General features: G+C 49.2%; 1 protein-coding gene across 1 annotated transcript in view; it reads left to right on the top strand.

The window, feature by feature from the left end:
* Positions 1-23,832, top strand: part of LOC124593855 (pollen-specific leucine-rich repeat extensin-like protein 1) — a 69,577-nt gene that overhangs the window by 25,412 nt on the left and 20,333 nt on the right. The window contains exons 3-5 of the mRNA XM_047132203.1: positions 2,794-2,860; positions 5,273-5,582; positions 18,842-19,288. Coding sequence (XP_046988159.1) covers positions 2,794-2,860; positions 5,273-5,582; positions 18,842-19,288 — 824 coding nt within the window. The remainder of the gene's footprint in view (positions 1-2,793; positions 2,861-5,272; positions 5,583-18,841; positions 19,289-23,832) is intronic.

Genomic DNA, 23,832 nt, shown 5'->3' with positions numbered 1-23,832 from the left:
CACAAACTGCAACAAATGAATGCAACAGTTTCACAGTCGCACACTTTTCCTTGTGCTTTGTCAAAACAAATGTTTTTAACGTTTTCAAATGTTTCCGCGTGTAGACCGTCAACTCCTGCGTATATCTAAGCAAATCTGAAGATGCACTGGAATTTTGGAGAGCGAAGTTGATTATGTGTGGATGCCTGAACTTTGATAATTGTCTGAAAATAAATTAAAATTTTCATTCGAGGGCAGACTTGAACCCTTCGATCCGCAGTTGCTCACGCTAACCACGGGACCACAGCGCTCCTAAACTCACATTATCCTTGATGTTGCCTATCTTGCGCATGGATTACTGTTTGTATTTTTTGCGTAGTTCCACGCAACTTCTTCCCGTTTTCTCGATTGATCTGTGTTCAGCTTTTTGAGGCCTATCCACTGTGCCAACTTATAACTAAATCTGAGGGGGGTGCGATGGGGAGGGTCCCCTGTGAGATAACGCCTCTGAATGAGGCATCTTCTAGTCGTCAAACGTAGCGAAAGTCTGATCAAACACTTTCTCTATAAAAATGAGCATTTTTTCGAGAAAATACTAATCCTACAAGAAGTAAACGATGCAGTACTGATTAACACACATGTTGGTGAAATGTGCATGACAGTCGCAAAGGACCAGACCGTGAGCTTCTCGCATGCATTCACAAATCCTTGAACGAAAGGAAAACATAGTAATTAGGAAACTTAAAAACAAAAATAATTTATAGATGACGTATTCTTTCCAAAGTGACTATTCCGCCGTTCTTCTTTGATACAGAACATACTGCAGTTCACTCAGCACAAAATGGCTGTCCTATATCCACCAAATTCTTACTTCGGCCGAAGACGAAGGAATTACGTGCATTCTTTTAGCATTGAGCTAATGAAGCAGTCGAACGAGTACGCCTTTTCTATGCTCGGTGGCATGTAACACCAGGCCAGTGAACAGCTCGTGTTCAGCGAGGTTAGTCCACAGTGCTCTGCAGAGGCGATGATATACTCAGATTTTTGGATCACATGCCACATGAGTTTGTAGCGGTGTTGGTGTAACTATTCTTGCTGTTACGAAGCGAGGGGAACGCAACAGCAAGAATTCCTCTACCTGTTTTTGACTAGCAATAACTGGCCTTGTATTTACTTGTCGCACGTTACTAGTTTGGTTGAAAACGACCGTCAACATGTTTAATGAAACGGACGAGGCATCTCCAGTGTTGTCAAAGCGCACAAGGGTAGAGCTGTGAAATAAAATGGATACATGCAAAAGCTGAGCGGTAATTTTAAAGTTATGAACTTCAAACGGTCGTCAGTTCGGAAAGATCAACACTATTTCGAACCAGCGTATGATCAGTGTAAACGTCTTGCATTTGGATGTCAAAAATAGTGTAACGAATTACATTCAACAAACCACAAACCTAGTTCATATTAATGCTTGGAAAGTACAGCAATATACTTCGAAATAAGATATCACTTTTATGCAAAAAGAACTGGTCAGTAAGCAGAAATTTAAATAGAAAAATTATTCCGTTGCTTACACTTCACTTCAACACGTCCTTACATACGGGCACGCATTTATCGTTAACTTGATCCACCAAACCTTTACTACTGTCTCCATAGCGATTTAAAGCAAAGACGGTAAAAGCAGTTTCCAACTATACATCGATGATAAACTTTTATACATACTTGTAACATACCGTTTGATAGAAGCACGACTATCAGTTAATTAATAACTAACTTAAGCTGCACTCTGCAAATTATAACACGAGCTATTGGTAAAATTCTGTAATCCCGAGTTATTTTTATCCGTTTTTTAGATAAGGCACAGTATATGGTGACACCACACTTGCTAGGTGGTAGCCTTTAAATCGGCCCCGGTCCGCTAGTATGTCGCCCCCGCGTGTCGCCACTATCAGTGATTGCAGACAGAGCACCGACACACGGCAGGTCTAGTCTAGACTCCTAGCACTCGCCCCAGTTGTACAGCCGACTTTACTAGCGATGTTCACTGCCTACATACGCTCTCATTTGCACAGACGACAGTTTAGCATAGCTTTCAGCTACGTCATTTGCTACGACCTAGCAAGGCGCCATATTTGTTACTATGTTTTGTGAACAGATAATATTGTGAATCATGTACCGTAAAGAGCGACGTTCATCATTAATGGATTAAAGTTAGGTATCAAACTAATTACGTCCGCTTTCTGAATTCTAATTCCTTGTCATGTTCCAGACCTCACGGCATTAGTCCTTCCCTCCTCAAGCCAGCCCGCGAGAGCTAAAACGCGTGCACTTCGGCCCCCTCCAGTAACACGGTGTTGGCTCTTCTGCCAACACAACACAATATCTTACGAAGCTTTGGTTGTGAGCTCGCAGTTTTTGGTAATAGTTTTCCATGTCTTAGTGTTCTTCAGTTCCTTTTGGATGCGGTCTGTCTTTCTCCACACCCTACTTTGTTTCAGAGGAAACTCTGTTGAATAGTGGATGCTTTTCCCGCCTTGACTACATTGGAGCAGGGGTGTGTCGGCTGTGGGGTAAGACTTCTACTCCCCCTCCCCACCAAATCACATTCAGAGACCTGTCCCCATCTGTTGCTTTACCTATTTTTCTGTTTTTGTTATTGGGAGTCACATCCATTACATTTTAAGGCTTTCAACTTTTGTCTTTAGAGCAAACTAGCACACTTTGCTTTGTTAACTCTTAGCCCTTTTTCCAGCTAGCAGGGCTGGATGTGGGGTCTGGACTAGGCCAGTCCCTTCAACAACTGTTTTTTCTTTGCCCTAGGAAAGCGGCGCGGAGCTGGAGGGGCTGCCTGCTGCAGCTTCTGAGTCTCCAGCGCTGGAGAAGGCTGGTAAGTGTCTGCGTGAAGCTGACCTCACAGTGGTACAGAGTGCAGGCATAAGCTCCTCTTGTACACGATCGACTGTCTCGTCTCACGTGACTGCTCGAGGCAAGTCTTGGGCAGTGCAGCTGGCATTTAGTTCTGCACAGGGACTACATCCACATCCATACTCCGCAAGCGACCTGATGGTGTGTGGCGGAGGGTACCTTGGTCGTTTTAGCGGTGATTCTGCTTTACAGTTGACTGCCAAAATTGGGTGTCACGTGAAAGCTGTCCGCTGTGCAGTATGGAACCTGAAATGCGAAAGTGAGGTTATGGTTCAAATGGCTCTCAGCACTATGGGACTTAACATCTGAAGTCATCAGTCCCCTAGAACTTAGAACTACTTAAACCTAATTAACCTAACATCACACACATCCATGCCCGAGGCAGGCTTCGAACCTGCGACCGTAGCGGTCGCGCGGTTCGACTGAAGCGCCTAGAACCGCTCGGTCACTACGGCCGGCTGAGGTTATGAGGAACAATTTTTTTTAGCAAAGACGAAATATAGTATCTAAACGTAGGTATAAGCAATGTTAATACGCAGTTAATGACAAAACCAAAATCCATAGCGGACGATCTTGTCAAGTGACCTAGTATATTAATTACCGTCCTGAGAAGTGGAAGAAAAGGAAGTCATCGAAACTTACTACACACATTTGACAGAAAAAATATGTACTTGAAAACACATTTCTAGAACGCAGGAAAGTGCCTTTTCGTTTTACTTTTGTATCCTGTTTCTTTGCTTATAGGAGGTGCCAAGTAACCCAGAAGGTAATCATAGTTGTCAAATAATTCTGACTTTTTGCACTGTTGAAATGATTTTTAATATGACATGTTTATCTTTGTGTGTCGTCCTTTATGTAAAATGTAGGCTTTTCCTCAGTAACTATTAAAGAACACCAGTAGAAACAAGTGCCAGGACCTTGTGTAACCTATCAATATCCCGAACAGTAAGAAAACATAACGTATGAAGAAGGTGGGAAAGAACAATCTGTTAGTACGACACGGGTGAACTCGGCCACAACTGGTTCGCCTCAAATGTGAGGAGAGGTTGCCATTTCCGCTTGTTTCAGCGCGAGCGTAATGTGCAACATACCTCGAAATTCAGAACTCCGTACTAGGCACAGTTCAGAGCATAAACTTCATACATATTCTCGTGTAGCGGTTGGTTGATTTACATGCGTGCACGGAAGGCGTATGCACTTTGACTAGGTTATTTCCATGAGAAAGCGGCTCGTGTAAAACGGGGCGCTGATTAGGTTGATTTCTACGGGAGAAGCATTTGAGAACATTCGGACAAATCACTCGCTCCGCGTTCTTGCTTAGACCTAAAAGGGCTTTTTAACCACCGATCGGATGCGAAATTAAAGTGTTTCCCATCAAGCATGAAAGCCTGCTGGGTGCTGGACCTCATTTCCTGGAGCCGCATAGTGTCACGCATCATAACTGTCGGCCTCATACTGCACGTGCAACGAAGGTGAACTGTTGGGTATGACGGCAGCATTTTGGTGCACACAGCGAGCGGCAGATCAGAGTAGGGAATTGGCGGAAATGAGGTGGGTGACTCCTTTGACAAGGGTATTGGAAACCTGAAACAGTGCTACAACAAATACGTACCGGTAACTTAATGCTCCTCAGTTCTTTGCCACCTCATTGAATTCCATTGCTATCAGCAAGCCTCATCATTTTTCTCTTGTCTCAGAGCTTAAATTTCCGCTACAGACTTGTTTGGCTTCCTTTACTGCTTACACAAGACAGTCTGAAGAAGAGGGTATGCTTCAACGATTTCTTACTGCTTCCCCGTTATGTCCTTATATTTATGTAACTAAGGTCTGGTTTCCGTAAAAGTTGTACACAACCTGCCTTTCCCTGTCTTTTACTCCTGCCAATATTAGTATTCAAATAGCGTATTCCAGTGGCGTTGTTGAAAGATTTCTTACGACAAACGTAGATGTCCTCCTTTAACCTATTTCCTAAACAGCTCTAGCCCCTATACTGCCTCATGTGCCCCACTTTTCTCAAGAGCCCAAACCGATATTATCTGAGGTAGATTTTTCTCATTTTGTAAATTCGTCAGTATTTATTTTGCAAGTTTGAGTGTTACCACAACCGATGACCGGGTAGCATTCACACCTTTCAGCACACACCTTCGTTAAACCAGCCTTACCCAGTTCTCTCCTTATGGGAGAGCCACTTCCATTCTCGGCCTTCATTGGGACACTTATTCTTAGGATTTCCAGGGTCTGCTTTTTCGCCTCCTTCGTTTGACGACTTCCGCATTTGCGACTTGACGGATGAAGGGACTGGCGACATTGATATTTAGTCCCTTCCACTCCATACCAGGCAACCAAAATTACTCACCTGGGAACATTGTTCCAGGCACCAGTGGGCTGGAGCGAGGGATCTCGCCGGATTCTTCTCCAGAAGAGCAGGAGGAGCCCCCACGAAAGAAGTCTGCGTCACCGGAGCGCTCCCTGGAGCGGGCAGAGGGCGCGAGCTCCTCCTGCCAGCAGGAGGGGGGCCAACAACCGCTGCCGGATGAACCTTCTCTGGAAGGGCAGGAGCAGCCCCCACGAAAGAAGTCTGCATCGCCAGAGTGCTCCCTGGAGCAAGCAGAGGGCACGAGCACCTCCAGCCAGCAGCAGGAGGGGGAGGGCCAACAAACCCTGCCGGATGGCTCCAAGAAGAGGTAAAAGCAAAGGCAGCGTCTGGGTCTGCGTTCTGTACTCACTGTATGTACGTTGTAGCCGTAGATAGTAAGATCAGGACGCATGTCTAATCAGCCATGCCACACACAGGCTGTACTTCACTATTATTAATTAGTAAACGTTCCTTCAGAATATGGTGTCGTGGAATAGATCTCACTGGGAACGTTACTTCCACATAAGAAACGAACGACGATGGAAAAATTGCTTGTAAAAATAACGGTCATTTGATCAGCATTAGCATCAACCTTGAGGTTTTTGGAGAGCTTTGCAACGTTGGCATTTAAACGGCCAATTCCTCACGCAATGGAAAAGGCACTCCCCCGATACAGTGTTAGGAATGTGTGTACGTGGGTGACTTACCAATCTTCTCAATCCATTCCTTTTTCGAACAGTCCACGGGTATACTGCCGGTTCATTGCGTCCAACGGGCACAATATTTCAGCGGTCGGACATGTCGCCATCGTCAGGTGCGCTGACGAACTGAACTCCCGAGGGCGGGCGGCCGTTGTAAATCCCCTCGCTCCTCCCACCCCCACGGGCCGCTCTCTTCGCCGTCCGCGCCCGCGCGCCGGCGGGCGCGAAGACGTGGGCGTCGGAATCGGCCGCCCGCCTTCGGGAGCTCAGTCTGGGTTTAGAGCGCGACATTTTACACTTGACTAGTTCGTTACTTTGTCATGAACGGTTTTCTGCAGATCATTGTTACAGTGTTTTTCAATCCGGAGAAGGTCTAAGACATCTTAAGGAGAACTAGTATCCTATGTACTCTATACATGTGCGGCTTCCTTGGCTGCCTGCCCTATTAACTTAAGGAAGTTTTAAGACAGTTGTCAAGATGCGTGTGGGTTCTGTCTTGTTGGACATCTTTACCCATTAAAACGGTGTGCCTCAACGTTCAGTCCTGAGCGTCGCCGTCATTGCTATCGCCATTAACCCTATAATGACCTGTCTCCCGCCAGGCATCTCCAGCTCCCTTTTTTGCTAACGATTTTGCAGTCTATTACAGTTCCTTACGTGCCCCCTGCGGGTCCGGGGATTAGAATAGGCCCGCGGTATTCCTGCCTGTCGTAAGAGGCGACTAAAAGGAGTCCATCCCCCTCACGGGGGTAGTTCGCGCCTGCGTCCGGAGACGGACGGTTCCACGACCTATCATCGTGGTCCTTTTGGTTTTTTCACTTCTCGTTTCTTCCTTCCTTTTGTTGGTTCCTTTCTTTGCTCTTCTCCACCTCACTGTCTTCCTTACTCTTTCCCTTGCCTTCTCCTTGCCTTCTCATTGCCTTTTTCTCCTTGCCTTCTCATTGCCTTTTTCTCCTTGCCTTCTCACTGCCTTTTTCTCCTTGCCTTCTCACTGCCTTTTTCTCCTTGCCTTCTCACTGCCTTTTTCTCCTTGCCTTCTCACTGCCTTTTTCTCCTTGCCTTCTCACTGCCTTTTTCTCCTTGCCTTCTCATTGCCTTTTTCTCCTTGCCTTCTCATTGCCTTTTTCTCCTTGCCTTCTCATTGCCTTTTTCTCCTTGCCTTCTCATTGCCTTTTTCTCCTTGCCTTCTCATTGCCTTTTTCTCCTTGCCTTCTCATTGCCTTTTTCTCCTTGCCTTCTCATTGCCTTTTTCTCCTTGCCTTCTCATTGCCTTTTTCTCCTTGCCTTCTCATTGCCTTTTTCTCCTTGCCTTCTCATTGCCTTTTTCTCCTTGCCTTCTCATTGCCTTTTTCTCCTTGCCTTCTCATTGCCTTTTTCTCCTTGCCTTCTCATTGCCTTTTTCTCCTTGCCTTCTCATTGCCTTCTTCTCCTTGCCTTCTCATTGCCTTCTTCTCCTTGCCTTCTCATTGCCTTCTTCTCCTTGCCTTCTCATTGCCTTCTTCTCCTTGCCTTCTCATTGCCTTCTTCTCCTTGCCTTCTCATTGCCTTCTTCTCCTTGCCTTCTCATTGCCTTCTTCTCCTTGCCTTCTCATTGCCTTCTTCTCCTTGCCTTCTCATTACCTTCTTCTCCTTGCCTTCTCATTGCCTTCTTCTCCTTGCCTTCTCATTGCCTTCTTCTCCTTGCCTTCTCATTGCCTTCTTCTCCTTGCCTTCTCATTGCCTTCTTCTCCTTGCCTTCTCATTGCCTTCTTCTCCTTGCCTTCTCATTGCCTTCTTCTCCTTGCCTTCTCATTGCCTTCTTCTCCTTGCCTTCTCATTGCCTTCTTCTCCTTGCCTTCTCATTGCCTTCTTCTCCTTGCCTTCTCATTGCCTTCTTCCCCTTGCCTTCTCTGGTCTCCGCCTCGGCGTTTGAGACAATCTGTCCTTTCTCCCTCTCTCTCTTCTTTTTCCTCTTCTTCCTTCCTCCCTGTGCGTGTCTGAAGGCCGACCCACGCGTTCGCACGCGTAGCCGGTGACGGGGTAACGCGTAAGTCCCCGCCCTGGGTAGACATGTAAGGCACGCGCGTACCCCCTGGTAAAGGCCAGGCCCGGGGAGGGGTGATTGCCTGAGCTGATACCTTCTGACCATGCCGATTGGTCCCTCCGTCTGTTTCTCCGGAGGTGTGACCTGAGGTGTAAACATTCACCTAAGGCGGGAGTGCCCTCTGAGAGGGTCCCCACAAGGAAGGAGCGCGCCATCGGAGACGCTGGCAATCATGGGGGATTCCTCCGCAATGGATTCTACTCCATCGCTTTCGACTTCGACCCAAAAACGGAAACGTGACCAGCCAACAGTGACAAAAGTACTACCGCCTGCCCCACAGTTCCTCGTAGTTTCTCGATCTGAGGACGGAAAGGATTTTTCCTCTGTCAACCCTTTCGTCATTCAGAAGGGCGTAGATGCCATAGCCGGATCTGTCAAATCTTGTACCAGGTTGCGTAACGGTACCTTATTACTAGAAACTGAGAGTGCCTTTCAGGCGCAAAAACTGCTTCGGGCCACACTCTTGTACACGTTCACTGTCCGGGTGGAGGCCCACCGCACTTTGAATTCGTCTCGTGGTGTAGTCTAGAGTAGCTCCCTCGACGGATTGACTGACGAGGAGCTTCAATCTTTCCTCGCTGAGCAGGGTGTGACGGCTGTCCATCGGGTCATGAAAAAGGTCAACAATGACCTTGTACCGACCCGGACACTTTTCTTGACCTTCGATAGTGTTAAGCTGCCATCGCGCATCAAGGCAGGCTACGAGGTTATTTCTGTTCGCCCCTATGTCCCGACACCTACGCGCTGCTATCAGTGTCAGCGTTTCAATCACACTCGACAGTCTTGCTCCAATGCGGCTAAATGTGTCACTTGTGGCAGGGATGCCCATGAGGGTGACTGTCCACCTCCGTCTCCTCGTTGTGTGAACTGTCAGGGTGACCATGCCGCATCCTCCCGCGACTGTCCTGTCTATAAGGAAGAACGCTGTATCCAGGAAATTCGAGTCAAAGAGAAAGTGTCCACCTCGGCTGCTCGCAAGCTATTGGCTAGTAGGAAGCCCACGCTGCTCCCAGCGGGGAAATACAGCACTGTCCTCGCCTCTCCTCGGACTACCCGGGAGGTAGCAACCCAGACATGCGATCTGACCTTCAGCACCACGGTCGTCCGTTCGGCCAGTGCTAAGATCGCGCGGTCGACGTCTCCTCTTCCTCCCGTCACCCCACAGACACCAGCCACTTCCTCAGTTTCTGCTAAGTCGAAGACCCCGAAGTCAGATGCACGGGCCTTCAAGAAGGAACCATCCCGTGCAGACTTCCTCCGTCCCTCGACCTCCCAGCCTTCGACCGGTACTTCCACCAAACGTCCTTCTAAAAAGGCGCATAGGAAGCACAGTTCTCCTTCTCCGCCGCGGCGCCTTTCTTCTCCTGCGCCACCCAGCGGTTGCCGCCCCAGGCCGTCATCCGTTTCGCCTGGCCGCACCGCTGGTAGCCGAACATCTGGCCGTTCACCGGCGGAGGAAGCTCCCCCTCCCGGCCATCCTCCCGAGATGGCCGATGACCCTATAGACCCCATGGACGATGACTGTCCGCCTCCTGATAGCGGCGGCAGTGCTCGCTTGAAGCCAGGCCCTAAGCGGCCTTCGAGGTGACCACTTCTATCATCTTCCTTTTCTTACGATGGCACTTATTAACTGGAATATTCGCAGCATTCGCTCCAACCGAGAGGACTTGAAGTTGCTGCTCCGCTTGCATCGTCCGCTCGTCGTAGCCCTCCAGGAAACGAAGCTACGCCCATGCGATCAAATTGCCTTGGCACACTACACCTCTGTGCGTTTTGACCTACCCCCTGTGGTAGGTATCCCAGCTCATGGAGGGGTTATGTTGCTGGTCCGGGATGATATTTACTACGATCCCATCACGTTGCACACCGGCCTGCAGGCAGTTGCCATCCGCATTACTCTCCCCACTTTTACGTTTTCCTTTTGTACCGTTTACGCTCCATCGTCATCTGCCGTTACCAGGGCAGACATGACGCAACTTATTGCTCAGCTACCTGCACCATTTTTGTTAACTGGAGACTTCAATGCCCACCATCCCCTTTGGGGCTCTCCAGCATCCTGCCCGAGGGGCTCCTTGTTAGCAGACCTTTTCACCCAGCTCAATCTTGCCTGCCTCAATACTGGCGCCCCTACTTTTCTTTCGGACACATCTCACACCTATTCCCATTTAGACCTCTCTATATGTACTCCCCAACTTGCACGCCGGTTTGAGTGGTATGCTCTTGCTGATACATATTCGAGCGACCACTTCCCGTGTGTTATCCATCTCCTGCAACGTACTCCCTCTCCGTGCTCCTCTAGTTGGGCCATCTCCAAGGCAGACTGGGGGCTCTTCTCTTCCAGGGCGACCTTTCAGGATCAAACCTTCACAAGCTGCGATCGTCAGGTCGCACACCTCACGGAAGTCATTCTCGCTGCTGCTGAATATTACATCCCTCACTCTACTTCTTCTCCACGTCGCGTACCGGTCCCCTGGTGGACCGCAGCATGTAGAGACGCTTTACGTGCTCGTCGACGTGCTTTACGCACCTTTAAACGCCACCCTACAGTGGCGAATTGTATTAATTATAAACGATTACGTGCTCAGTGTCGTCGTATTATTAAAGAAAGCAAGAAAGCCAGCTGGGCTGCTTTCACAAGCACCTTCAACAGTTTTACTCCTTCTGTTGTCTGGGGTAGCCTGCGCCGGCTATCTGGCACTAAGGTCCACTCCCCAGTTTCTGGCTTGAATGTCGCGAATGAAGTCCTTGTGGCCCCTGAGGCTGTCTCCAATGCCTTCAGCCGCTTTTTCGCCGAGGTTTCGAGCTCCGCTCATTACCACCCTGCCTTCCTCCCCCGCAAACAGGCAGAGGAGGCTAGGCCACCTGACTTCCGCTCCTCGAATTGTGAAAGTTATAATGCCCCATTCACCATGCGGGAACTCGAAACCGCACTTGGCCAATCACGGTCCTCCGCTCCAGGGCCTGATTCTATTCATATTCAGATGCTGAAGAACCTTTCTCCTGCGGGTAAAGGTTTTCTTCTTCGAACATACAATCGCATCTGGATTGAGGGACATGTTCCCGCATGCTGGCGCGAGTCTATCGTTGTCCCGATTCCTAAGCCGGGGAAGGACAAGCACTTGCCTTCCAGTTATCGACCTATCTCGCTTACCAGCTGTCTGTAAAGTGATGGAGCGAATGGTTAACTCTCGATTGGTTTGGCTGCTCGAGTCCCGACGCCTACTTACCAATGTACAATGTGGATTTCGTAGGCGCCGCTCTGCTGTTGACCATCTGGTTACCTTGTCGACCTTCATTATGAATAACTTCTTGTGGAAGCGCCCGACCGCGGCTGTCTTCTTTGATTTGGAGAAGGCTTATGACACCTGTTGGAGGGCGGGCATTCTCCGCACCATGCATACATGGGGCCTTCGCGGTCGCCTCCCTCTTTTTATTCGTTCCTTTTTACTGGATCGACAGTTTCGGGTACGTGTGGGATCTGTCCTGTCAGACACCTTTCGCCAGGAGAATGGGGTGCCACAGGGCTCAGTTTTGAGCGTCGCTCTCTTCGCCATCGCGATCAATCCAATAATGGATTGCCTCCCAGCTGATATATCAGGCTCCCTTTTCGTGGACGATTTTACCATCTACTGCAGCGCGCAGTGTACACGTGTCCTGGAGCGCTGTCTTCAGCGTTCTCTTGACCGTCTTTACTCCTGGAGTGTCGCCAATGGCTTCCGTTTTTCTGCCGAGAAGACGGTCTGTATTAACTTCTGGCGCTACAAAGAGTTTCTCCCACCGTCCTTACGACTCGGTCCCGTTGCTCTCCCAATCGTGGAGACAATCAAATTTTTAGGCCTTACCTTTGACAGGAAACTTAGCTGGTCTCCACATGTCATATTTGGCCGCCCGTTGTACCCGTTCTTTAAATGTCCTCCGTGTTCTCAGTGGTATGTCATGGGGAGCGGATCGAACCGTCCTACTTCGTCTATATCGGTCGATCGTCCGCTCCAAGCTGGATTATGGGAGCTTCGTATACTCCTCTGCACGGCCATCCATCTTACGCCGCCTCAACTCCATACAACATCGGGGTTTACGACTTGCGATCGGAGCATTTTATACCAGTCCCGTAGAGAGTCTTCATGCTGACGCTGGCGAATTGCCACTCACCTACCGGCGCGATATACTGCTTTGTCGGTATGCCTGTCGGCTACTGTCAATGCCCGACCATCCGTCTTATCGTTCCTTTTTTGACGACTCTCTTGACCTTCAATACGGGTTGTATGTCTCTGCCTTGCTACCCCCTGGAGTTCGCTTTCGTCGCCTCCTTCAACACCTTCATTTTTCACTCCCTGCAACCTTTCGAGTGGGCGAGAGCCGCACGCCACCTTGGCTCCAGGCTCAGGTCCGCGTTCACCTCGACCTCAGCTCGCTCCCAAAAGAGGTCACCCCCGGTTCGGTCTACCACTCCCGTTTTTTGGAACTTCGTTCGAAGTTCATCGACATGACTTTAATTTATACAGATGGCTCTAAGACCAATGACGGGGTCGGGTGTTCCTTTATTGTTGGGGCACAAAGTTTCCAATACCGGCTCCATGGCCATTGTTCGGTCTTCACAGCTGAGCTCTTTGCCCTCTACCAGGCTGTTCTTTACATCTGCCGCCACCGACATTCTGCTTATGTCATCTGCTCAGATTCCCTGAGCGCCATCCAGAGCCTCAGTGATCCGTACCCGGTTCACCCTTTCGTACACCGGATCCAACGCTCTCTTCAGCAGCTGGTGGACGTCGGTACGCCGGTTAGCTTTATGTGGGTTCCTGGCCATGTCTGTATCCCTGGGAACGAAGCTGCAGATGCCGCGGCCAAGGCTGCGGTCCTCCAGCCTCGGACAGCTTCTTGTTGTGTCCGTTCGTCCGATTTTAGCAGGGTCATTAGTCGGCGCGTTGTCGCTGTGGCATGCCGATTGGGCTGCACTTACCGACAACAAGCTTCGGGCCTTAAAACCTCTTCCCGTGGCTTGGACGTCCTCCTCACGCCCTTCTCGGCGGGAGGAGGTCGTTTTAGCAAGGTTACGAATTGGACACTGCCGGTTCAGCCATCGCCATCTGCTGACGGCTGCGCCGGCGCCGTTCTGCCCATGTGGGCACTTGCTGACGGTTAGACACATTTTAATGTCCTGTCCAGATCATAACACACTGCGCCTCGATCTTAACCTGCCTAATACTTTAGATGCCATTTTAGCGGATGACTCACGAGCAGCTGCTCGTGTTCTTTGTTTTATCAATTTGACAAACCTCGCTAAGGACATTTGATGATGTTTTTTAGTCCTATGCCTGTCAGTCTGTCTTTTATTGTGTTTTCCCTTTTAGTTGTTGTTGTCAACTTGTGCCTCGCGGTGCATTCTTAGAGTAGTCAGGGCGCTAATGACCACTGAAGTTGTGCGCCCGAAAACCACAAAAAAAAAAAAAAAAGTTCCTTACGTAGCTGTCTTACTGAACGCCGTCTTGATCGTCTTTACTCCTGGAGTAACGACAATGGCTTTCGTTTTTTCCATTGCCAAAACCGTCTGAGTTTCTGGCGATGCAAGTAGTTTCTCTCACCATCTTCACAACTTGGGCCTATTGCCGTTCCGTTCGGTAAACCTAGGAAATTCCTTGTTCCCATGCTCGATAGGAAGATCTTGGTCCTCCCATGTCCTACCTGGCAGCTCGCTGTACGCGGTTCCTCAATGTAAGTGTCCTCAATGGTACTTCCTAGAGTGCCGATCGAACCACCCTTCTCCATTCATACCCCTCCCCTGTCCATTCGAAACTCGACTGTGGGTGCTTTGTGTCTACACGTCCATCCCTTTCACGCAGTCAAAACTCTCTTCACCTTCGTGGCATATGTTTGGCTAGTGGTCCCTTTTACACTAGCCCAGTTAAGTGCCCGTAAGCTGAAGCTGCTGAACTACCAGCCCTACCGCCGTGACTTTCTCTTTAGCAGGTATGCACGCCAGTTCTACCATGCATGTCAACCCATTCTATGCCTCCTTCGATGATGACCTTGATCGCCAGTATCGGCCACGTCCGTCTTGTTACCACCTAGAGTCAGCTTTCGTCACTTGATCTGGTGCGGTAACTTCACACCACTTGCAGCTACCCCAGTGGGGGCGAGAACCCTTTGGCTTCGTGAAGTGGCCCATATTAACCTTCGCCATCATTCGCTTCCTAGGGACACTACTCCAGCCTCGGTCTCACCTTCAGTTTTACGACCTTCACATGGAACTTGGCGATAGTATCCTCGTGTACACTGATGGCTCTCGGACTGACTGGTGTCAGGTGTGCCTTCGTCATGGGCTCCCCTGTCTTTAGATATCGGTTTCCGCCAAACGACTCAGTATTTTCAGCCGAGTACTTCGCCCTTTATTACGCCACAGAGTAAATCTGGCGACACATTTAAATTGTCCTCTGCTCACTCAGCGCCCATCAAAGACGACGTGCGCTGTACATCGCCCATCCCCTAGTGCAGAGGGTCCGGTAAAACTGTCACTTGCTCATTCTTGGTGGAGCCACTGTGGTGGTCATGTGGGTTCCTGGTCATATTGGTCTGCCAGGAAACTAGGTTCTGACGCTACTGTTAAGGCTGCAGTCCTTGTACGTCAGCCCACTAGTTACTATATTTGCTCTGATCTGTATTGCCGTCTGTCAAGTGGTGGTGCCCCTTCATGGGCGTAAGATCAAGCTTATTAAGCATCTCCCAGCATCACGGACGACCACCTCTCGGCCCTCCCATTCGGAGGTCATTTTAACCAGGCTGAGTATTGGGCACTTCCTTTCTAGCCATCATTTGCTAAGCGGCGCTACCCCACCATTTCGTACAGATAGTGCACCAGTTGAACTGTCCGCCACTTCCTTATGGAATGCCCATTTTTTAACCAATTACGTTCCTGCTTAGGTTTTCCATCTTTCATCGGCTGTTTCAGCAAATGATGCGCGGGCTGTCGACCGTGTTTTTTATCGTCAAAACAATATGGCGAACGCCATTTTTAGTTTTGGACAAATTTCTGTATGGTGTCCTTTTCAGCCCATTCTCCACGTCCCTGCTTTTAGCTTTCTTCTGTCCCTTCGGGCTGACGTGTAGTTATTAACTCCTCGGTCTTCGTGTACTATAGTAACGAATTGGGTGCGTATGAGCCCGGCTGTTTTTCGTGCCCTAAAGCAAAACCAAACGCATCCAGACGTTGCATGCTGTTGCTCGCTTTGACCTCATGCGTGAGGGGAGATAAGTGGCCAGTTCCCTCTTTCTCCTTCCACCCAGGGACTGCGGTCCTACGCTGTACGCCAACCACACATCCACCAGTGATGTCCCAGTGAGATCGGGGATTCCAGCTGCACGACATGTCTCAACGTCGCCGCAGCGTAAGGCAGCACATCGATGTCTGGCAACTGGGGTCAGCACAGATTTCGTTCTGCTCATTCCCTGCGCCAGTAAGACGTTGTCAGTCATATGTTAGGAACGACGAAACAGTAGTTTCGTGTCACGTGAACTACAAACTGTAAGCGGAGATGGCAGCTGTCTCAACAAAGCAGCTTACAGGACAAAGCTGAACAGTCGTGACGACCTTTACACAGGATTTATGAAGGTTGTGGCATTCTATTCGTGTGGCCGCGATCCTCATGAATTGGCAAGGAATCAATGTATTCGACAGGTTGTTTGGCTTGAAAATTTTGTTCTTCGTAACCCAATTTGTACATAAGTTTGATTTGACGTCACTTTTGGCCACTACTTAAAACGATTTGAAAACCATCTTTCACTCTGTATCGATAATTCTTCTCATCAAATTTCTTCATTTGATAGGACTTCCATTTTGGTTTAGCAACGTGTTTGTACGTCAGAACCAACCCCTGTTACCAGTGACATAATAGGTTTGTTGGGGCTAGAATACATTTCGCTTACCTCCAGAATTCATGAATATTTAAACGAGCTATTACAGTATGTTGCCTTCTTGCAATCTCAGCTCTAACTTTCAAAGTTTAACATGGCCTCTGTACGACGGTGGAATGCAGCATTTTTCACACAAGGCAAAAAATTTGAGGTGGTCTGAGTGCGTGAGCACTAGCACTGCAGGAGCAGCGCCAACTGACAGGCAGTGCCCTGGTGCCGCTTACTACATACACCCACTGCCTGACCTAGCAGCAGCCAGGAGGGGTGTGGGAAGCGAAAGGGGATTCCAGAGGTTGGCAGGGTGTGTGTTGGTATTAGTCATAACAAAATAGATTTACAAATAACTTGCTATAAAGTACCCTCTTAGCGGAATAACGTTGTCGTCTCTGGACTGGATTCATGTAGATGAGGTTGGGGTGTTAATGCCAACATCTCTCCTGAGGCAAGCTAGTACAAAACTGCTGTAACTGGTCCTACACTGCCACGATACTGCTACTAGGACGAAACAAACATCAGAACTGGTCCCACACTGGTCTTGCTGGAGGCAGATCTGGGGGCCAGTACCTCACAATGCAGATTGCTCATACACAACTGCCATGTATGGACAATCATTGTCCTGTTGGAAAATTTTACCACGATACTGTGGCATAAGGGGGCAACACATGAAGCAGTGTATTCCTCACATGCATTTTGCCATCAGTTAATTCAGTCACTACCAGCCAGCACCTGAAGTTGTATATGATGGCTTCCCACATCATGACACTAAGAGTAATATCACTGTGGGGGACTGTCCCCAAGTCAGTGTCTTGATCGCCAGTGGACATATAGGATAGTGCAGAACAGCAATTCATCGCTGAACACAGTGCTGTATTACTCAGTAGTCCATGGCAGGTGGTAATGTGAAGGGTTTATCTGTGCTGCACAACAGGGTGATACTATCTTATTAGTCGGACGGGGTGGACTGGAACCTTGAATAAGAGTGCGCCTGCCGTCACATTCACATGCAGTAAAACACTGGACCAGTGTCATCTGCATGCTCCACAGATCTGGGTATTGCAAGGTTCGAGCTACTGGCCAAATGGGTATCCCCAATGAGGTATTCGCCTCCCCCCTTCCTCCATGAAAAAGGAGCAGCTCTCTTCCAGTGATCAGTCAGCATCTGCAGCTGTTATTTATGTACACCATACCTCAGCTGGTAAACACGAGTAAACAGTGCTCTGTGGTTTGAGCCCTGCCTGTCATAGAATTGCAGCTGTCATAACGCACGTACACAACACCTGCAGGTGTGTGCAAGGATTTCCACCGACGTCAAATCATGTTTTATGGGTCGTTCACTTTGTCAGGCAGTGTACCGGGAGGGAACATATTCAGCACTTTCCGTAAAGTCCGCAGTTTCCCATTAAAAAGGCAGCATTAACTTCAAAAGTTATTCAGTGTGCAAACTGAACGTGCATGCTGCTTCTGTAGTTAGTGTGCCACAATGACTGAGGTAGGTGAGGTTCTCAGACGCCCAGAAATTCCATTCAAATTTTTAGACTTCATGTAAGTGACATCGAGATTTGACATAACAAACATTGAGGACAATTTTTATAAGTGATGTGTTACGCACAAAATATTTTTCTTTAATCATTTTGTGTTCCACTCTGTTACCGAGAAACTGAAAACGGACATTTCGCGGGAAGTGTAAAAAATGTATCGAATGCAAAAAATCAGGCAGGGTATGAAATTCATATCACTGAAGAGTCGGGCTAGACATTTAATAGGACCCTGCTTATATTTAAGGCAGAGTTTGAAAGAAAGATAATTTGACATTTAAAAGACCCCAGACATAACTGTTCGAAAATTTCAGTGGAGTTCGGTTTTGTCAAGTTCTGTGTCCATCAGCTATAATCAACGCAGCATATTGACAGTGAACACTTTAAGCTATACGGTGTAAAGTGTGAAGATGTTCAGATGGACAAAGTATATTTGTCAGTTGAAATTCAGCCGTCCACGACGACTGGAAAAAGATTTGTATAAAGTGGAACATGAGATGTTTCACGTGTTTGTACTTAAAAACGAAAAGTTGTTAGCAATTCAAGATAGCAATTTCGGTAACGATTGCTGCAATGAATAAAGCGTAAAATACGTACAGCTTTCAATTATACGAAAATTAACGTTTAGATAGTTAGCTTCTAGCAAGCATTTGTAGTAAACGCTGAACTTTTCAGTTATTACATGGTACATTGTTAGAACTGTTGAACTAAGACATTTAAGATTAACCAGTTTCCAGACACACAACTGTGACAAATTCCATTAAAACTAGAAATTAGTTTTTTGATTTTTATAGTTTCCCAGAGAAGCATTAAACACCTTGCCAAACGTTATAGACGTTATGTGCAGGATGGTCAGAAACAGTATGAAACGTTTGTAAGATCATTTGCGGTGCTCAGACATACAGAAAAATGTTCTAACATTCTAGTTAATTAGCAGTGAAATTTGGCGCTGAGGCCAATGTGCACGCAAATTACAGGGGCGCGTCACAGTTGTACTCAAACGCATTCGTAATTCCGTTCCCTGAAACGGAAAAAGTGATGGAGGAACTGGATATGGGACAGTAACAACAAAAGCCAAGCCAAAGGCTGAACAGTGTATTAAGACATAATCGGTGCTATGAGAGCTGACACTAATTCCATAGGCAGGGCACTTGAATTAGTGCACGCAGTTGCCTCCCTGGGTAACTTCGATGCTAGTTAACTTCAAAATGGCGCAACGTACGGAAATACTTTCCTTCAGCTCTCAGCACGACCTACCTTGCAACACTGTTAGTTCCTTCTCCGACAGTTTCTGACCATTGTGTGTTTCCTGGTCATAGATACAATTACAGTTCATCAGTGAGGAGCCTGATCTTGTTCACAGGGCGTTTACCCTGGAGAGCCGCCTACAGGGTGCAGTGAAGAAGCGTCTGCTGCGGCGGCAGCTGTCCACCCCGGAGAGCTCCTCCAGCCCGGCCAGCGAGGGCCAGGAGGGCTCGGACGACGGCAGCTCGCGAGACCTGTCGCTGCACGAGGAGTCCTCGGGAGACACGCGCGACGTCAGGGGGCGCTTAAAGCAGCTCAAGATCGCTGCGCCCAAGCCGCAGACGTCGCAAGGGCCGCCGCAGACGTCGGCGCCACCGTCCCCGCAGACATCGCCCGCACAGCCGCAGCCTCTGACGTCGGCGCCGCCGTCACCACCGACGTCGCCCGCACAGCCGCAGCAGCCGACGTCGCCCGCGCAGCCGACGTCGCCGCCGTCGCCAACAGTCAGCGACGCGATGCGCGAGATGTTCTCCCCCGGCACCAGTGACGAGATCTGGTCAGCCAGGTGGGTCCAGGGGCGACACGGTCTGACAGCGATCACGGGACGGGGAGGGGGAGACAGCGGCGCAATCGCTGTCAAATACCTGATGGAAGGTATAGTTACAGCCATCGGTTGTACGTACTCAGTTTCATTCCTTACCATTTTCCGTTTCTACACCGATCTCTGGGAGACTAAGCAAGAACACAAGATTTGTAGTACACACAGACGAAAATAATGAAAAATATAACTGTGCTTGTGTACTTGAAAACCAGTCAGTACTTAAAAAACATTGACAACTTGTAGTACAGCAACGCTTTGGTTCTGGCCCCGGACCTGCCTGCTCCGTGACCTATGTCAGTTTCCCAAGGATAGTACCCCCCTTCTCTTGTATATCGTCGGGCATTTCCTGCTTTCTGCGCACAAATGCAGGATGCCACATGTAAACTGACGGCTCAAAAACATCGTTTGGTGTAGGGAGTGCCTATACAGGGTGTTACACAAAGGTACGGCCAAACTTTCAGGAAACACTCCCCACACACAAAGAAAATGTTGCGGACATGTGTCCGGAAACGCTTACTTTCCATGTTAGAGATAATTTTATTACTTCTCTTCAAATCACATTAATCATGGAAAGGAAACACAGCAGCAGAACGTACCAGCGTGACTTCAAACACTTTGTTACAGGAAATGTTCAAAATGTCTTCCGTTAGCGAGGATACATGCATCCACCCTCCATCGAATGGAATCCCTGATATGCTGATGCAGCCCTGGAGAATCGCGTATCGTATCACAGCCATCCACAATACGAGCACGAAAAGTTTCTACATTTGGTACTGGGGTTGCCTAGACAAGAGCTTTCAAATGCCCCCATAAATGAGTCAAGAGGGTTGAGGTCAGGAGAGCGTGGAGGCCATGGAATTGGTCCACCTCTACCAATCCATCGGTCACCGAACCTGTTGTTGAGAAGCGTACGAACACATAGACTGAAATGGGCAGGAGCTCCATCGTGCATGAACCACATGTTGTCGTACTTGTAAAGGAACATATTCTAGCAGCACAGGTAGAGTATCCCATATGAAATCACGATAACGTGCTCCATTGAGCGTGGGTGGAAGAACATGGAGCCCAATCAAGACATCACCAACAAAGCCTGCCAAAACGTTCTCCCCCCCCCCCCCCCCCAGGGGGTCCACAACTCCTTTGTGGATACGTGCGTGGCGAGCACGGGGCCCCGAGCCATTGCAGCCTTCTTTCTCTCCGGGGCTGCATTTCCTTTCCCTTCCACTCATTTCCCCTCCTTGCTCCTCTCCCCTCGCCCTCTCCTCTCCCTCTTAGTGTCCTTGCTTATGTTGGCCCCTCTATCGTCCTGATTCTGTTGCTTTTCCAATTCGGCTTTGTTGCATAATCATCTCCTCCTTTTGGCAATCCTTGGTCCCCCTCTGGCGTTTGACCTCCATTACAAAATTTCTCCTCCGTAGTGTGAGCCATTTGGGGAAGAGCACCTTACCTAGTGTCTCTGACGTGCGCCCTCCTAGTACATTCCACTTTTTCTTTCACGTCATTGTCTGATACTAGGGTGCATAGCCAGCATAGTAGCCAGCCAGTATGGTGGGGTCACTATGTACCCTTTTGATTGAGCCCCCTGAACACAAAGGGATCACACTTCTGATACCTGAGCTGTGACCTCCTCATGCATGCCTTAAAGTGGTTGCTCGTCATCCTGGAGCATCGGAACTCCCGGCAATGGCCGCCATGCCAGACGGTCCTTGTTGTGGCTGAGTGGCACCCGTGAGGAGAGCCCCTGATCGGAGTGGGTGGTATCAGGGCGGACGCTATGCAGATGAAACGCATACGGGTCCAAAACTCTGGCCGTTCTTCTGCGGCCGTCTCTCTGTGTGGAACTGATTAAAGTGCTGCTTGTCCTGCGCCTTCGGCCTTCTCTTCCATGGCTACCCCCTGGGAAGAGGGTCAGGCCCGTCATCTAGGGGCAAAACCTTTCCCCCGTTATCTAGTTTGCACTAGGACTGATGGAGATACTCTCACCAGTGTCAAACCTTTATTCTTTGTGGAACACATTGAAGAAAAGTTGGGCGAAGTGGACTCCCTGAGCAAGATGCAGTCGGGTTTGTTGCCGATAAAAACTGCTTCAGCTGCCCAATCTGCGGCCCTTCGCGCCTGTACCCATCTTGGCACAATTCCTGTGTCCATTATCCCTCACCAGTCTCTAAGGTGTGATTTTTCACAGGGACCTCATCCTTCAAACTGATGAACTTTGGGACAATCTCGGACGGCGGGGTGTTCACTTTGTTCAGCGTGTTCAGAAGGGTCCTAAAGACAATCGTATTGATACTGGTGCCTTTATCCTGGCCTTTGAAGGGGATATCCTCCCTGAGAAAGTTAAGATTATGGTCTATCGCTGTGACGTGAAGCCGTACATCCCACCTCCCATGAGGTGTTTAAAGTGCTTGGGCTTTGGAGACATGTCTTCCCGCTGTTAGCAGGCCCCTCTGTGGTGACTGGACGTCCACTCCATGAGGGGAGTCCGTGTTTCCCCTCCTGTATGTGTAAATTGTCATGGTAGTCATTCTCCACATTCACCAGATTGCCCAGTATATAAGAAAGAAAAAAAGATACAGCAGTATAAGTCCCTCGATTGTTTAACCTACACAGGCCTGTAAAAAATATGCACGACTGCACCCTGTGTCCATGACATCTAGTTATGCCTTGGTTACATCTTCACCCCTTCCTCCCCCTTCCTTACCCCATTCTGGACCCCCCTCCTCCCCTCCTCCCCTCCTCCCCTCCTCCCCTCCTCCCCTTCTCCCCTGCGGCTCCCACACCTTCTCCTATGGGCGCTGCTCCCCCTCCCCAGCTGGAGAAGTGTCCCACTCCTTCGGCGTCTGCCGGTCAAGGGCGTCTCTCCCGGGATGCCCCTTCCCGGCACCTTCCAGGCCAAAGGTCTGCTGCCGCGCGACGACCGCGAGAGCCGCGGTCTGTCGGCCCCCAGGTCGCCCGGTCTCTTTCTGTTCCTGATCTTGCTGCAGCTGGCTCCTTTATGCCACACAGCCCTCCTCGATCCCAGCCTGAAAAGAATAAGAAACATAAGTCCCGGGACAAAGAGCCTCTGGTGTCACCGGAGGTTCCTTCCCCGACTTCACAACCGGATTCTGACCTGTCGTTCATGGATGTCGCCCCCTCCTTGTCGGTGACGGGTGGGGACCCGGCGGTATGACTGGATTTAGCGTGTTCAGCCCCCATTTAAACCATCGTTCTGTGGTTCTCCAATGGAATTGTAATGGATACTATCGTCACCTTCCGGAATTGAAATCCCTTCTTTCGTCCTACTCTGCAGCTTGTGTGGTTCTCCAGGAATCTCATTTTACTAATGGTCACTCACCGACCCTCCGTGGGTTCCGTGTTTTCTGTCGAAATCGGGTCGGACCCTTGCGGGCTTCTGGTGGCGTTTGTACGTTGGTCCGTACAGACATTGCTAGCGTGTGGATTCCTCTCCAAACTACATTGGAAGCGGTTGCTGTTAGGGTCCACCTAGACTCTGCAGTCACAGTATGCAATCTTTATCTCCCTCCTGACAGGACTCTTACACCTGCTGCCTTAACCACCCTTCTTCAGCATCTTCCTCCTCCCTTCCTCCTCCTTGGGGATTTTAATGCTCATCATCCTTTGTGGGGCAGTGCCTTTCCATCTAGACGAGGTCTTCTTATATACCAATTTATTGCAGACCACGACCTGTGCCTTCTTAATGATGGCTCCCCTACTCATTTCAGTGCTGGTCATGTTACCTTTTCTGCCATTGATCTTTCTTTCTTCTTCCTCCCTCTTCCCTTCATTACACTGGTCGCCACACGACGACCTTTGTGATAGTGACCATTTCCCGTTGATTATCACGCTCCCTTCCCGCTCCTCGATGGACAGGTTACCTCGTAGGTCTTTCCACCGCGCCGATTGGCCTCTATACACTGCGCAGGTCGAGTTTTCTCCCTCTTCGACGGGTTGTATTGATGACGTCCTACGTGACGTGTCTGACGCGATTGTTCGCGCTGCTAGCCTTGCTGTCCCGCGCTCATCTGGACCATTTCGTCGCCGGCAATTCCCGTGGTGGAGTACGGCCATTGCCATTGCCATCCGTGATCGCCGTCGAGCTTTGCAACACTTTGAGGCACCCATCTGTAGCCAGCCTTACTACCTTTACATGCCTCTGTGCTAAAGCCCGTTATTTAATCAGAGTAAGCGGATATGTTGGGAACGATTCGTTCCTTCTCTTGGTTCTACTGTCCCTCTGTCATGGGTATGGGCTACACTTCGTTCTCTTCAAGGTTGCCATTGGCAGTCCACCCTCCCAGGCCTTAACCTCCCAGATGGCATTTGTACAGACCCATTAGTTCTTGCAGAACATCTTGCGACCCATTTTGCAGTGGCATCAGCGTCAGCCTCCGATCCAGCTGCTTTCCTTCATCAAAAACAGCTGGCTGAAGCTTCCACTTTGTTTCACCCCTTGTGAGTCAATCTTACAACGAACCTTTTACTGAATGGGAATTTCTTTCTGCTCT

Source organism: Schistocerca americana, chromosome 2, assembly GCF_021461395.2.
Source record: "Schistocerca americana isolate TAMUIC-IGC-003095 chromosome 2, iqSchAmer2.1, whole genome shotgun sequence".
In the NCBI taxonomy this organism is placed as follows: domain Eukaryota; kingdom Metazoa; phylum Arthropoda; class Insecta; order Orthoptera; family Acrididae; genus Schistocerca; species Schistocerca americana.
The sequence above is the reverse complement of the archived record's forward strand: the minus strand, read 5'-3'. Positions and strand labels throughout refer to the sequence as shown.